Source organism: Salvia hispanica, chromosome 2 (genome assembly GCF_023119035.1).
Source record: "Salvia hispanica cultivar TCC Black 2014 chromosome 2, UniMelb_Shisp_WGS_1.0, whole genome shotgun sequence".
Taxonomy (NCBI): domain Eukaryota; kingdom Viridiplantae; phylum Streptophyta; class Magnoliopsida; order Lamiales; family Lamiaceae; genus Salvia; species Salvia hispanica.
In genome coordinates this window covers 13899503-13916537 of record NC_062966.1, presented here as the reverse complement: position 1 = coordinate 13916537, position 17035 = coordinate 13899503, and the positions used below count along the sequence as shown (strand labels likewise).

Below are 17035 nucleotides of genomic sequence, written 5' to 3'. Positions count from 1 at the left end.
ATAGGACTAAAAACTATTTCCTCTGTCCACCAATATAAGACCAATTTTGATCGGGCACGAGTTTTGAAAAATGGAGTGAAAAGTGAATGGAAAGGAAGTTAGTATAATGTGAGATTCATTAACAAAAGTATAGTAAAAAAACAAATGAGACATTTATTGATGGACGAATGAAAATGACAAAAAGAGACGTTTATTGGTGGTGAGTATATAAAAATTTACATATACATATTGCACCAAATTATAAAAATTTAATTATACTGTGACTAGTAGTATAATTTACACACAATTTAAGTGATCAAATTCTGGACACTCAATTTTGTTGGAAGTCTTGAGCAAAAGCGATTAGATTTCCCTAAACAGTTTGGGCCGATCGATCTTTATAAGCCCAATACTGTGTCTACTGGGCTCAAACATGAAAATGACCCAAAGTAAAAAGACAATATTACCCTCCTATATGCCAACGCTACTCTCACGAAGTCACGATTGGATGACAGGATGAGTTTTATTCGACTTCATATAAATTGCTAGTTATATTAATTTTTCCTCAATAAAATTCAAAGAGGCTTAATTGCTGAACTTGATTGGTACAGGGCGGCATATTTGAAATATAGTACTAGTAAATATTATGCTCAATTATTTGAATAGAATTTGATATTATTATTTAATAGGTTTAATCCCTTTAAAGAGGGATTAATGTATCTGACTATGGAAAGCAAATATATATTCTAAACACAATACTATCATCTAAAATCCCGATTTTGGTTTCCCACCTTTGTTTTCTAACATTAATCACTGTTCATTAAAAAAGCTTTGATCTTTGCGAAGATTACTCCGCCAATCCGATTCAAATACAGTTCGTGTTTGCCGAGAAAAAATCTTAGCGCTGGACTCAAATCTTGACCAGTTGGCTTTTATTAGTCCCCTCTTTACTGGTTAAGTCAAATCCTTGATTGAACTACCAACTTCAGTTCTTGATCCCTCTCTCTATTTGATGGAAGCGCTTCGTGAAATTTGGCCACGAGACTGAGTTGTGGGAGGAGGGAATAATGGGGAAAGTTCTAGTTGGGTTTGTATTGCCCTTGTTGCTTTTGATAGGTATATCCTATTTCAGTTTTATTAGTTGCTTCGTTTTATTCCATTCCAAAACTTCTCTAGATTTTGGCTCCGTGTTAGCTTGTTCGATCTGAATGTGGCCATTGAGTTCACTCTTTAGAGTTTCTTACTTCTTTTTTACATAGACTTTGTGACTGATACGGATTTTAGAGGAGTTTTGTATTGCAAGACTGAATTTTTAAGTTAATTATTTGTTCTTTATAACCTTAACTTCGTGCCTGGGTTTTGGCAGTTTTCTGTTGCATTTGAGGCTAATTCCAATGATATATCATGTTTTGTGATTTGCAGCTCCTAGAAATTGTTATGTGATGTATTTCAATGCGTGGAACTTTTTTTTGATACTACTACTTATTATTGCTTCTTATAATTTCTGTTATTCTTGCAGCTGGATTACTTAATTGGAGTCTGATTTCTTTCATCAATTTGGTGGCTTCTCTTATTTTCCGGTTCACTTTCCCTAAAACAGGTTACTACATATATGTGAACTAGAATTAGGCTACTTATCTGCTTATATATCAGCATTTATCTGCTCCCATATAGTTTGATGGCATATTCTTCATTTTTACACAGAGAATCTATTGGCATAGGTTTTCTCTTAGTATTTGATTTCCTGATAGTTTCATGCCTCTTTTCATTGTTAATCTCTTTTCCTTTGATTCGGCAGGATTTGAATATGGAGGGAGAGTCCTGTCTTTGTGGTTTGTTTTCATATACTCAGCAGTTGTGATTACTTCACAAGTAATTTTTTTAATTTTAAGTGCGGTTCTGGATCGGAGATGGACTGTTCCAGAAGCTTGGTGGATAGAGTTTATTGGACTTATGAAGTAGGAATTTTTTTCCCATTAAAAAGCTGCTTCTGCATTAATAAATTGATCTAGATATTGCATTTTTAGCTTATATATGTTATGGCAAGTGTTACCTGAATGGTTTTCAACATGTATGCTTCTGCAGCATCGAATCCTGGAGATCTCCCACAGTTATCTACTTCTTAGTAGTACAGTTATTAGCGGGACTAGTTGCTTTCATTGAGATCAACAGGAGCAGATTTGGCTTTATTGGATCTCAAGATTCATGCTGGGACCATTTTTCTTTGCTTGTTGAACAAATAGGTTTGTCAAATTGACCAATATCCACTGTAGCTAATTATTGAAACATTCTTCTTGTTGCCTGTGTCTTTACTAGGAAAATATTTGCAGAAATTAACTTATATTCTTAAAATTTGCTACATACATACCTAATCACAAGCTGAGACAAAACAATCAGAACTAATTGAATAGTAGAAGCCTTCAATATTTCTCTGCTAAGAATTGTTTTCAAATGAAATATTTGTGATATCAACACCAAAATTTATGCCAAAAGGCAAAAACTTTGAATTAAAGATCTCATTGTGATGTCATATCTTGCTGATAATGTCTATTTCCTCTCAATGGAAGGTTACCGTTTCCGGTTGGTTTGCTGCTTACTGCTCCCAGCTGTGCAGTTAGCTACAGGGATCAGCAATCCCTCTTGGCTTTCGTTGCCATTTTTCATTTGCAGTTGTGTTGGTCTTGTTGATTGGTCTCTGACAAGCAACTTTTTAGGCCTTTTCAGGTTGTTTATCCTTTCCAATATCGCTTAAAAGTTGTTCTTTTAGGTTTATAAAACAAGATTTTCTTCATTCATACAAAAAGTGAGGAATGGTGTTTCTCGAGTTCAGTTTTCCATTAGTGTTTATCTTCTTATACATTGTGAAGGTGGTGGAAGCTGCTTTGGGTATACGGTGGCTTCAATATTGGCCTACTTTATGTTTATCAGCTTCCTGTCGGGCTCGCACAGTCTTTTCAAGGGATATCTGACTCAATTGGTCTGTACAAAGCTTGTGTCAGTTCTGACTGGCAAGAGATATGTAGTGGTATTTCCCTGATGGTGTTTTACTACATGGTACGCATTTGTTGATTATCTTACAGAGTTGACACTTAACTTTTCCTGTTTCCTTTGTTTGACTGATGATTAATTCGTGGATCTGCTAATGTGTATAACCAGTCTTATATTAGGCTAGTTACAATCATCTTTGATGCCTTTTATCCGTTTCTGTGGCTATCTACTACTTTAGACAGATCTTCCCAAAGTACCAGTGAAAACTTCCATTTCCTGATTAATGATATGATTGAAATATGAAAACGTAGCACATTGACAAATTTTATAGGTTTGTGGTGAAGCTTATATTGGGGTATTGTATCAGGCTCCTAATGAGAATATTAAATCTATGTATATTTTAGTATTTTCTTCTCAGCCATTTCAACAGAACTTTGGCATGCATTTTGTAGAACAAATAGTTGAGGTTATATACTTCATTCTAAAAAGGGTACATGTTCCCTTTTACTTCCAGGAACTTCATACAACTCATTCAATTGTTGAAACTGGACAACTTAGATAAAATTTTATTCATAACTGAGGAACTCTCTTTGGTTATTCTCTAAAACACTGAATGAAATAAGTGAGGACAACAACACAGTCATTGATGCATAATAGTTCTTCGGAAGCCACATAAATCGTAAGTGCTTGTCATGGAACTTTCATATGTTTCTTCATTATTATGATAGAACATTGGTTGTAGTGAAAATAAGATTACACGAGTAACTTAAACCACTTAAGGGCTTCACATAGGTAAATTTGATTGAATATAGGGTTTTAGAAGGCTATTTTTTAAGGGACAATCAGTGTTTCCAGTTTAGGTGAAAAAGGGAAATAACAGCAGGATTGCTCGTAATGAACTCATCCCTTGACTATAATCATGATTTATGCTCTGAAGTTCCGATGAAATTTTAGGTTCTGTAGGTTAGTGGATGACTACATTGTAGCCATGTGCTTAATAATATTGATTACAAGACTATAGAGATGACGAAAGATGGGGTATTGTTTTTGCTCCAGTTTATGCATTTCAGTAGCTCAAAATAAAAAATTATTATATATATTTGACACATGCATGATACATATCTGGATCATGGTGCATATATGTTATGCAGAAGGGGCACTTTTGTAGCCTCTACTTTGCTTGCCAACCCTCCACTCTCCCAGCTGTTTTGAGTTTATTGAACTTATGTACATCCACTGTTTTTCATACTGGCAAGAAAAAGCTTTTATTAGAAGAAACCTCAACAGCAATGCAAATGTGCAATATAGTGCTCCATACTAGTTGAACTACTAGCATGTATGGTGTGTAGATTTGTTATTCCATGTCATATATAAACTGCTATTTGATGATCGGTTTAAAGAATAGTTAATATCTAATCTTTAAGTACATGCGCAGCTCTCTTTTGTAAAACACGATTTGGAAGACATGGAATTCATGATGTCAATGAGAGAAGGCAGCCTGACTGAGCAACTTCTTCCCACGAGAAATTCCTTTTTTGTTCGCCAGCTGAGGTGAAAAATGTTTCTGTCATTTGATTGTAATTTCCATCTTTTCAATCCAGGCAATTTCTTCGTGCTGCAACAGAACATAAATTTCATACTTTGTGAGTAGTAACAAAAGCTAGTGTTATTTGGATGGTATTGGCTGCTTGATTTGCTTTGTCTTCTACAATTATTATTATTATTTTTTTTACATTAACACTTTGATTTATAACTGTTATGTAACATAAATTATGGAGTTTGTTAGCAGAGATCTTTTTCTTCTTTACTCATTTTCTTATGTTAAGGTTATATGACGTCTTGGCTAACATTATTTTTTGTATTATGTCTTGTTAGTTTGTTAGTCTTATCTTTCACATAATCACATTTTATTATGTCAAAAGTATATGGCACATGTGCTTTCAATCATCTGTCGTAATAATTTATAAATTTATATAGTGTCTGTGCTGTTCACTATCTTGTTAAATATTCTCTATGTTTCAGGTCTGGTGTGAGGCATACTAATATTTTATTGAGGGGATCAATTTTCAGGTTTTTCAGCATCAACTGGTTCACTTATGGTTTCCCGGTATGCATTCACACACTTGATTTGTTTCCTGATGTATGTTTGAACTTAAAACTCTTGTGGGATGATGGATAAAATGACTTATGCAAGTGGTTGAGGTTTTATATAGGAGAAATCAGACATGAATGAATCTAATTCAGAAGGGTCTTACTTGTATCAGTAACTCAATTCAAACATGATTAATGGTATTCTATATTTTAAATGTATGACAGGTATCCTTGTTTTCCTTATGACAGGTATCCTTGTTTGCTCTTTCATATTGGAGCTTCAGTTTTGCAAGTATATGTGCATTTGCATTACTTGCATATGTTGGGTATGTTTTGTATGCCTTTCCATCTTTGATCTGGTTGCACAGATTAAATGGGCTGCTTCTGGTTTTCATTCTCTTGTGGGCCATAAGCACATACATTTTTAATGTGGCTTTTGCGTACGTGAACTGGAAACTCGGGAAGGTAACTTTTATCATGACCTTCAGCATCACCGCATCAGTTTGTGAGCTTGAGCTTGGCTTATGTTATTCCTTCTTACTCAGGATATGGAGATCTGGGAGATGGTTGGGTTATGGCATTATCCTATCCCTGGTTTTTTCCTTCTAGCACAGTTCTGTCTTGGGGTTCTTGTTGCTCTTGGTAATCTTGTTAACAACTCGGTATTTTTTTTCCTATCAAATGAGGAGAGGCAACTGTCAGATGAGAACAGGATCGAGGAAGGTACGGATGCATATATTAACACCACCGAAGTGGCAATACAGCCTTGCCAAACGTTAAGATGGTGTCATTTGCTTCTTTTGTCTTGAAGAACATGTTCTCAGTTAATCTACACTCTTTAGATGATCACCCCCCATTTCTGTTCTAATCACTTAAATCAACTGCTCACAAGTAATTTGTTAGTACATCAACTGAGTTTGGTTTGACTATTACTCTTTGTAGCCAGGATACTTATGTGGAACAGGAGGGCTGCACTGATTATAATTATTCTTGCCTTCTCTCATCTGCTGTTGGGAAAAATAAATCTGTCTAAATATTCTAGCAGTGGCTATGAGTGGTGTGTGTTTTCACGGTTCTCTTTATTCAAGCCTCCTGAAGTAGTACACATTCTCACATCTCAGTAAAGATGACCTAGAGACTATCATTCACATAATGATTGGTCATTTACAACTTGTTATTGTAGATAAACTTATAGTTTGAGTTCCTTATTGTTCATGGACTTGAGAGTTTTTATTCGTGATCTACTGCTTTTTTCGTGCTTGTTATGATTATTTTTACCCTGTTTAAGTGAAGCTGCTTTCATGTTATACCTAACTATCATATATGTTTGCAGTAAAAGAAGATGCCAAGGTCTTGATTGTAGCCACAATTGCCTGGGGACTCCGTAAATGTGCTCGGCCTATTATGCTATTACTCATTTTCCTGATAGCTGCAAAACCTGGTTTAGTTCATGCTGTTTATAGTACGTCGAAGTATTCTCAATAACATTTCATATACCTTTCTATCTTGCCTTCTCCTTCCCCTCTCTCTTTCGCTTCCTTATAATCTAATGTAAGTGCAGGCTACATGAATGGATGTTCAGTATTCTTATTAGTGTACACTTTCTTTCAGTAATATTCTTCTTTGCATACCTTTTGAGCCATCAAATCAATAAAAGGATGCGTCAGTGTCTTATTCTTCTGTGCGAGGCCCACTTTGCTGCTCTATACATTCTTCAGCTTAGTCTTGTATCCAGAAAATTAGAGCAGAAAGGCTCTATCAGTTTGAAAGTGCTACAAGAATTAGGTGTGGAATTTTGTTAGTCTTATCTAAAATGTCTTACCTGTATCACTGCTAAATTTTCCTGCATTCTCAATTATTAATGTTTGCTAATTGGTTTTTGAAATGCTTATAGGTCTTGTACAAAGTGATAGTACTTGGGAGTTCCTTGAAATAGCTCTGCTTGCATGCCTTTGCGCCATTCATAACCATGGTTTTGAAATGCTGTTCTCATTCTCTAAAACTGTCCAACGCACACCATATCCTCCCATTGGATTTGGCATTCTGAAAGCTGGTTTGAACAAATCTGTCCTTTTGTCAGTTTATACCACCTTCAACTTCAGAGATCATCGTGACAATAGCTCCCATGGTACGGCCATATTTTCCATGGATTATAGATATCTTTTGATTAATTCTATTGCACTAAAACTATATACATATGCTGAGGTCCTTCCTGTCATCACGTATGCATGAGGATTGATTGTCCCTAATTTTGTTTATTCTTGTTCTCTGTGGTGTAGTAGAAAGATACTGTATCATCCTGTAATCATATGTTTTTTTTTCCATCTTCAGAGAGAAGGGTGGCATTGTATCTCAGTGCAATCGGGGAAAAGTTCTTATCCATATATCGATCATTTGGAACCTATATTGCTTTTCTCACCATTCTTTTTGCGGTATACCTCGTGAGACCCAATTACACATCGTTTGGTTACATTTTTCTTCTCCTCATCTGGATCATCGGAAGACAGCTTGTTGAGAGGACAAAACAGCGCCTATGGTTTCCACTCAAGGCATATGCGATTGTTGTTTTCATTTTCATTTATATTTTAAGTATTTTTCCCACTTTAGAGACATGGATGTCCAAAAAGGTTAACCTTTATGTTTGTTTTGGCTATAATACTGAAGCCTCTTTGCTAGAAAACCTTTGGGAGTCTCTAGCAATTGTAATTGTCATGCAACTTTATAGCTATGAGAGAAGGCAAAGCAAACGCATGAACTTGGAAGATGCTGATCCGTTGCAGTTTGGGATTTTGGGGTTCATTAAACGGTTTTTGATCTGGCACAGTCAAAAGATTCTGTTCGTGGCATTGTTCTATGCTTCATTATCTCCAATAAGTGCATTTGGTTTTTTGTATATTCTTGGTCTCATCTTGTCATCTGCGTTGCCTAAAGCATCTAGAATCCCATCCAAATCATTCTTAATATATACGGGATTTCTGATTTCAGTTGAGTATCTTTTTCAGATGTGGGGTACATTGGCTCAAATGTTTCCAGGACAAAAACACCATGGTTTGTCCCTTTTCCTGGGTTTACAGGTGTATGCACCTAGTTTGAAGGGCCTAGAAGCAGGTTTAAGGCCAAAAGTGCTGGTAATTGCTGCATGTATCCTTGAGTATAATGTTTTTCACTGGTTGGAAAGAATGTCTGGTTCTCTTCCGAATGCAGGGAGATCAGAGGAACCTTGTCCTTTATTTGTTTCGGAGGAAGATGTTTCTACTGTTGTTTTAACCCCCAGCAGGGATAGTGAGGCATCATCTGAATCTAGTGAGCTGCTCCGTCAAAAGATAAGGAGCAATTCTCGGTCATCTTTCCGACAAGCAAATGATCAAGCATCTCAAGATTTGTCTCCTGGCAGAGGCTTTCATGAAAATGGAAGCAATAGAAAATTCTCTTTTGGTTATATCTGGGGAAGCATAAAGGAAAGTCACAAGTGGAACAAGAAAAGAGTTGTTTCCTTAAGGCAGGAGAGGTTTGAAATGCAGAAGACAATGCTAAAAGTTTATTTGAAGTTTTGGATAGAAAACATGTTCAACCTCTTTGGGCTTGAGATCAACATGTTAGCCCTGCTACTTGCCAGTTTTGCTCTGTTAAATGCCGTGTCTCTGTTCTATATTGCCTCTCTTGCTACTTGTGTTCTTTTGGCGCGCCCCATCATACAGAGGCTGTGGCCAGTATTTGTTACTCTTTTTGCTATCATTCTTCTTGCTGAATATTTTGCAATGTGGAGCACTATGATGCCTTTCAGTCAACATGTACCTACTCCAACTGATACACGTTGTCATGATTGCTGGAAAAACTCGAGTGTATACTTCCAGTACTGTGAAATGTGTTGGCTGGGTATGACTTTTTTCTCATTTGTTTTTTTTGGCTACTCTTGAAACTGACACACACGCACACATATTACCTCTCCCATCTCCTGTTTGTTGGTGTACTCATATATTTCCTACAATCACATGTAGTTCCAAAAAGATTCTAAACGCTTGTCCAGTTCTTAGTTTCTGGTTAGGTTCCTGACATAGAAATACTGATTGTACTTATATTGTCAAGAACTAAAATATCTGTGCATAGATGCTCTTCAGAAGATACAAAACTAGTTTTCTGAAAAAATTACCTCAGCAAAAGTTAGGACAGATAATTAATACACATAACTTCTTTGCTGCTATCCTAATCTTCCGCTGCCTATCTCTGAATGCTGATAGTTTCCGTAGTTATATCCTCAAGAACTAGTTTTTGATGTTTTCTGTTATTTATGTAATATTGCAGGGGTAGTAGTTGATGATCCTCGAATGCTCATCAGTTATTATATGGTATTTATGTTGGCATGTTTTAAACTCCGGGCAGACCGTGCACCCAGTTATTCATGGTTATCTACATATCAGCAGATGGTTTCTCAACATAAAAATGCTTCTGTTTGGCGAGATATCTCATTTGAAACCAAGAGCATGTGGACTATTCTGGACTATTTGAGGGTTTACTGCTATTGTCACCTATTGGATCTGGTACTTACTCTCATTTTAATCACAGGAACCTTGGAGTATGATATTCTGCACCTTGGATACCTTGGTTTTGCTCTAATTTTCTTCCGCATGAGGCTATCCATTTTAAAGAAGAAAAATAAGATCTTTAAGTTCTTGAGAGTGTACAATTTTGCTGTTATTGTTCTCTCTCTGGCGTATCAATCTCCTTTCGTTGGTGACTTTACCGCAGGGAAGTGTGAAACTGTTGATTACATCTATGAGGTGATTGGATTTTATAAATATGATTATGGATTTAGGATCACCTCAAGATCTGCTCTGGTCGAAATAATCATTTTTGTTCTGGTATCTTGTCAGTCATACATGTTTTCTTCCTCAGAATTTGATTATGTATTTCGATATCTTGAGGCTGAACAAATTGGTGCAATCGTTCGGGAGCAAGAGAAGAAAGCTACTTGGAAGACTGAACAGTTGCAGCACATCCGTGAATCTGAAGAGAAGAAACGTCAGCGTAACTTACAAGTGGAGAAGATGAAAGCTGAAATGCTCAACCTGCAAATTCAGCTCCACGGTATGAATTCTCCTACTGCTGGTGCTGATTCTTCACCTGCTAAAGAAGGATTGAGGAGAAGGAAAAATGCTTCACTTAATTCACAAGAAACTGGTAATGCTGAGAAACAGGATGGTGATACCAATGCTGATTTAGTTTTCCCATCTCATCTGTATGAATCTCCCAGAAGCTTCAGAGCAGAAAACCCATTTGCTGTAGAATTTACTAAGCCACAAATGTATGCTTCATTCAGTGAGATAACTGAAGTTAGGGATGATGCTAGTTATACTGCTGGTAATGATTCAGATGAAGTGAAGAAAGGTAAAGTCCAGTCGAAGGAAAATCATTTGGCTTCTGCTGTACAACTGATAGGTGATGGTGTTTCTCAGGTTCAATCAATTGGGAATCAGGCAGTTAGCAGTCTCGCCAATTTTCTGAACATCTCACCTGAAGACTCAGATTCAAATGAACCCCCATCTTTGCAAGATGGACGTTCTACTGATGAAAGAAGCACAAATGATAAGCAGACACACTTGAGTAGTTCATCTTCTGTGCTATCTGACAAGAGTAGAACTTCAGGATTTGCGAGTTGGCAGATTGGACGTATAATCCGTCATATATGGTCTCAGATGCGGTCAAACAATGATATAGTGTGCTACTGTTGTTTTATTCTTGTTTTCCTATGGAACTTCAGTTTACTTTCCATGGTTTACTTGGCAGCTCTGTTTCTATATGCTCTCTGCGTGAATACTGGGCCAAGTTACATCTTCTGGGTTATAATGCTAATCTATACAGAAATTTATATTTTGCTTCAGTATTTATACCAAATAATCATACAGCATTGTGGTTTCAACATCCAGTCAGACCTTCTCCTTGAATTGGGGTTTCCTACAAAAAAGATAACATCAGCATTTGTTATCAGTTTACTACCTTTGTTTTTGCTGTATCTATTTACTCTAATACAGAGCTCTATTACTGCAAAGGATAGTGAATGGATTTCAGTAGGATTTGGTAATGGTAAAGGGGGGCTACTAAACCGAGAGCAGGTTCAAATAGGCTCTTGCTGGAGTGAGAATTCAAAGAAGTGTTTCCAATTAATTAAACAAGCGGTCATATCAGTGGTGAATAACTGTTGTAGATATTGGAAATCACTGACTCAAGAAGCAGAATCTCCTCCACACTTTATTCAATTGTCCATGGATGTCAAAGCATGGCCAGAAGATGGGATTCAGCCTGAGAGGATTGAGTCTGGAATAAATCGCCTGCTGCAGCTTGTGCACGACGAAAACTGTAAAAATGAAATGCTTAATCCTTGCCCTTGTGCCAGCAAGGTTCAAATTCGTAGCATTGAAAAAAGTTCTGAAAATCCAGGTGTGGCCCTGGCTGTTTTTGAGGTGGTTTATGTCTCTTCATTGACTGACTGTAAGCCAGCAGCACAAATTAATTCTCTTACGCCAGCCTCTGATATAGCAAAGGAAATACTTAGGGCACAGGAGAAGGAACTTAATTTTAAAGTTGGATTCCCTTACTGTATTATCTCAGTGATTGGAGGTGGCAGGAGAGAAATTGATCTTTATGCATATATTTTTGGTGCTGACTTGACTGTCTTCTTTCTGGTTGCCATATTCTACCAGTTAGTTATAAAAAATAAAAGTGAAATTCTGGAGTACTATCAGCTTGAGGATCAATTTCCTAAAGAATATGTATTTATGCTAATGGTAAGGAAAATAAATACAGATTGCTATATCTAACTGAATATTTTTTTAATCATGTGGGGTTATACTTAATTTAATGCGCGTGACTTATAAAATTTGCTTGGTGTTCATTTAACATGCTTGAATTTTCTTCTTGTGCAGATAATCTTCTTCTTGATTGTTGTTGATCGCGTCATATACCTCTGTTCATTTGCAACTGGAAAAGTCATCTTTTACATTTTCAGCATCTTTCTTTTCACTTATGCTGTCACCCTGTATGCTTGGAATATGGATACTTCACGAAAGAGTACTGCTGGGTTAGCCATTCGAGCAATCTATCTTACGAAAGCAGTTTCTTTGGTATTACAAGCCATGCAGATTCGATATGGTGTTCCTCATCAAAGCACATTGTATCGCCAATTTCTAACCAGTGAAGTTTCGCGCGTTAACTATCTGGGTTATAGGCTGTATCGGGCTTTACCTTTTCTGTATGAGCTGCGTTGCGTCCTTGATTGGTCATGCACAGCAACATCCTTGACAATGTACGACTGGCTGAAGGTGAGTCTTCAAGTTTTCTACAGGGTATTTCTACCAACCATGCACGTGGAACTGTTGTTCTCAATTCCGAAAGTTTTGTTTTCAAACTAAGCTGCACTCTTTACCAGTAACTTAGTAAGAAGTATGGAAAATTTCCAAAATGCTCTTGTCTGATGCCTTATTGAAGTGTACTTTGATCAATAGATTGATTACTTTCCTGCATAAAGTTTTAAGACTGTCAAGTTGTAGTACACAGGAGAAAGTGATCTATTTGGCCAAATTTAGAGTAATACTATTAGTGAATGTTGGTTTTATACTTTTATTTTATGAAACCTAAGAGAAAAAACTACACAACTTGGACAACCCAAAGTGGAAGATAAGGAATCATTCCAAGGCTTAGCGCAGAACCAATGCAAATTACAACCTGCTGCTGATTTAGCTTATTCATGTACCTTTTCCATCAGGCATCAGTTATTGATTATTGTTGCCACATCGACTTGGTAGTCTTCTATATAAGTTTGGATAACCCTTCCCTCTTATAAGAAGACCTTTTAAGTGGGTGAATGACATTTCTATAACCCTCCCCTCTTATAAGACCTTGGTAGTGATCTTGTGTCTTCTATATAAGTCTAGGTAACCCCACTCTTATAAGGCCTTTTAAGGGAGTGAGTGACCCATATGGTGGTTGCCAAGGAGCAGATCGGTTATATTCAATCAATAAATCATATATTAGGACCCCTCAACATGCAAATTCTAGATTAGGTGTATTTGGAGTATCATTGTGAAATATGGGTCATGTGGTCATCAAAGTTGGTCAAAAGTAATACATCAGCTATATCAATAAAGTTAAAATGAATACTGATGCATCTCTTTTCTCTTTCAGTTGGAGGACATAAATGCAAGTTTGTACCTTGTCAAATGTGATAATGTTCTGAACAGAGCTTCTCATAAACAAGGAGAGAAGCAGACAAAGATGACAAAGCTTTGCAATGGGATATGTCTCTTCTTCATTCTAATCTGTGTTATTTGGACCCCAATGTTGGTAAGAAATTCCTGACATGACTCTGCTCTGTGATAGTGTACTGACACTCAGTATAAATATTAAAATCAAATAGCAATGAAGATAATTACATATCTATTTGTGTTAGCTTATGTGGTGCAATGTATATTGATCTGATCTTTTAATAAACCGCATACCGAATATTGAAACAATCCCATGCGCTCTACTTTATGATGTTCCTAATTTTCCTTTTAGAGTACAAAATGTAGGGATACTTTACCCGATTGCAAGTTGGCTGATAAAAGAATCACCCGGCAATTCTCTCAGCTTCTAGTTTCTTGGCCATCTGCTTGTTTGACCTCAAATTGTAGATGTTTGGTGTGCTAGTTTCCATTTATCTCTGAAGACACTTGTATTAGATGGTGAAAATAAGAGTTTATGTATTAGTTTTTCTTTGTAAAGGGTTCCTGTGAGTCTTCTGCAAGTACTGATTCCAGTTAACTCAAATTGTTCATCTTAATTTCTTCTTGAGATGCAACTTAGTTGGGAATGGTAAGAAAAGGTTAACGGTGGATGTACAATTTTGTTGCCAAAATCTGGAAATGGTGGCCCTATATATGAACAATGTCATTTTTAAGATTTTGGTGTTTGTTTGTTGAAGGTACTAATGTCCACCTTTTTTTCTACAGATGTACAGTAGCGGTAATCCAACTAACATAGCAAATCCAGTCAATGATGCTAGTTTTCAGTTTGAAATCAAGACAAATGGCGGCAGATTGATCTTGTACCAGACAACTCTTTGTGAAATAATTCCATGGGACAAAGTGCAGTCCAACGATGTTGATCCACAAAATTATTTGGACTCATACAATGCGAATGACATTCAGCTTATTTGCTGCCAAGCTGATGCAAGCACTCTGTGGCTCGTCCCTGCTGTGGTGCAGAAGCAGTTTATTCAGTCTCTATACGGTAAAATGGAAATGAAAATTTCTTGGATAGTTACAAGGGACCGACCCAAAGGCAAGGAAAATGTGAAATATGAAAAGAGTGTCGATCCATCAAATCTTCCTGATCCGTCAGAAGTTGAGAGGGTTCTCAATGGTTCCTCTGCCTCAAGCAGCTTTAGGATTTACAATATCTATCCAAGAAATTTCCGTGTTACTGGTTCTGGAGAAGTTAGGCCTGTTGATCAAGTGGTATGCTTCTGAACTTTCTTTACATTGTTACCAATATTATTAGCAATCTTTCTAGGTCTTTGAAATTCATTTAAACTGCATAGGTAACAATGTCATGGTTTGAATTAATCTCCCATAAATTGGTGACCAACGTGTTGGTAACCGGTATTTTTAGAGAGAATAAAAGTTTATAGAATGGTGAAATGCTTGCTGCAGTACTACAAAATCAACCCATTTACACTGCAAAACATGTCATGGGGAAACCTCCGTAGCCCAGAACCACACACAAACACAGCTGTCACCCAGTGATTTGAATTATTTGTTTGGAGGAGACTATTAAATCAGCATCTGGCAGATGAAAGTTGTAATGGTTTAAATTTGTATTCAAGTGTACCAGTTCTGATTGCCAGAAAAAAAAAAAAAAAAATCACATATTTTGTTTATATAAACCCAATTACCACAATTCCGAGATGATGAAAAATGCTTGGTTTATGAGTTCCTAATTTCTTAGAAACTTGGCTCATCTTGGTATAATGTTAGATAGTTTTTTACATTGCTGAATGTTTTGCCTTGAAACTGAACCATTAACTTCATTTGGTTCTCAGTTTAAGGCTCTTGTCCAATTCGTGACATCAAATGGTATGTTCTGTAGCCACCCCTTGTAAATACTACACCTCCTAAAGTTCGTTTACATCTAAATGTGTGTGTTTGTGCAATTGTGTGCAAATGGATTATATATAGCTACATCTCATGTTTTGTTATTTAATGTTCAAGCTTGAGGTCTAGAGAATGATGGGTAACGTGGATTTGTTGTGTAACTGCACACTTTATTTCAAAAGAAATCGCGACTTCTCCTGTAGCTTTTGATAACTTTGTTTATTCTAAAACAGTCTCTTGTGAATGCGGATCTTGTCTTACACCGTGAGACTCATGATTGGTGGTCGTTCCAAGATATCAATCCTCCAGATGCAGATGCCTGTGGAGGATTGTCCGGGCCTATGGCTGTTGTCGTATCAGAGGAAAGCCCACGTTAGTATTTACAACCTTATTACGTGTGATTGAATCTTGTTGAATCTTTTTATTAATCCATCGAATTGTTCCAGAGGGATTTCTTGGTGAGACGCTTAGCAAATTCAGTATTTGGGGACTGTATATCACATTCGTTCTTGCTGTTGGCCGGTTTATTAGAATGCAGTGTTCTGACCTACGGATGCGAATACCCTTTGAGAATCTCCCTTCATGCGACAGGTATCATTTTCATCAGCGGATTTTCATAGTTGCTTTATGTCATATATGACCCTAAGTTTCCCGTTGTATCGTGTCCTTAGGCTGATCGCTATCTGTGAGGACATATATGCTGCAAGAGCAGAAGGCGAACTCGGAGTTGAAGAGGTCCTCTACTGGACCCTGGTTAAAATTTACAGATCACCTCATATGCTGCTGGAGTACACGAAGCCCGACTAGTTTTTGCAGATTGGACGCCCCTATACGAGAGGAAGGATCAATCGAGTTAACTTCCATGACAAGGTAGTACTAACCCTGCTGCTGTTTTTCTAGTTTTGAGAAAAGGGCAACGCCTGTTGTGTATAGTCTTATTATACAGACTCTAAAGCTTTGTTGTAATCATATGTTCAGAATACAAACTCCTAAACCTGGTTGTAAATTAGTAAAGCATATATTGTGAAAATGCCATACGAAAAGTTCAAACTTGTAACCTGTTTTTGTAACAACAGATATAGAAAAACAATTTTCATTAGTTCCATAAATGCATATATACGTGTCCACTCTTGTTAAGTTGGGACGGAGGGAGTAATGTATTTTTGGTCGGTTTTTTTTTATTTTGATTAAAATTCATTTTTAGTCCTAAGAGTGTCTCCGGCGGCGCCCCTCCCACTCGCCCTTCCCATGCCACGTCAGCACTAACCCCTCCCATTCCACTGCCACATCACTAGCCCTTCCCACTGCACTAGTCCTTCCCACTCGCCCCTCCCACTCGCCCTTCCCACAATTAAAATTTAAATTCATGGAAATAAAATTCGACACGAATACGAACGGGAAATACGAAAATTACATTAAAAAACAAAATTACATAATTAAAAAAAATTACATAATTAAAAAAAAAACATAGTAAAAATAAAATTACATAATCCCCGTGTACATATTGTAGAACATTTGGAGAGTCATCGTCGGCATACCGCCCATCCCCGCCATCCGGGGATTCATCCCCGCAAAATTTCCCTCCGCGCCGATGGGAATCGAGGGTGTGTTCCCTCCGCTCGTGGTGGGGGAGTTTCTGTTGTACTCCATTGTAGTAGAAATGAAATGTGTAGAGAGAGAGAAACTTGTTAACACAAGTGGGGTGAATGAAATGAATTTGGGGGAGCCCTATTTATAGAGTTTATTATTTATTAATTAAAAAAAAAATTTGAAATGTCGGACGTCCGAGTGGGACGGGCGACCTTCGCCACAGTGGCGCCTGTCCCACTCGCCCGTCGACGGGAGGGGCG

At 37.1% G+C, this 17035-nt stretch overlaps 1 protein-coding gene across 3 annotated transcripts; it reads left to right on the top strand.

Moving 5' to 3' along the window:
• The first annotated feature begins 767 nt into the window (after positions 1-767).
• Positions 768-16298, top strand: LOC125204987 (piezo-type mechanosensitive ion channel homolog). Of its 3 annotated transcripts, none has more exons than XM_048103768.1 (21): positions 768-1095; positions 1499-1579; positions 1778-1811; positions 2065-2222; positions 2547-2703; positions 2847-3033; positions 4403-4518; positions 4990-5074; positions 5308-5523; positions 5604-5781; positions 6392-6520; positions 6670-6843; positions 6953-7186; positions 7390-8934; positions 9361-11840; positions 11979-12374; positions 13237-13395; positions 14043-14549; positions 15419-15557; positions 15632-15776; positions 15857-16298. In XM_048103768.1, the coding sequence occupies exons 1-21, from the start codon at positions 1047-1049 to the stop codon at positions 15990-15992; spliced, it is 7305 nt and encodes a 2434-aa protein (XP_047959725.1). In that variant the 5' UTR covers positions 768-1046; the 3' UTR covers positions 15993-16298. The 3 variants fall into 3 exon arrangements, with proteins under 3 accessions (XP_047959725.1, XP_047959724.1, XP_047959723.1); XM_048103767.1 differs by having other exon boundaries at positions 1778-1937; positions 5038-5074; XM_048103766.1 differs by having other exon boundaries at positions 1778-1937.
• The last annotated feature ends 737 nt before the right edge of the window (positions 16299-17035 follow it).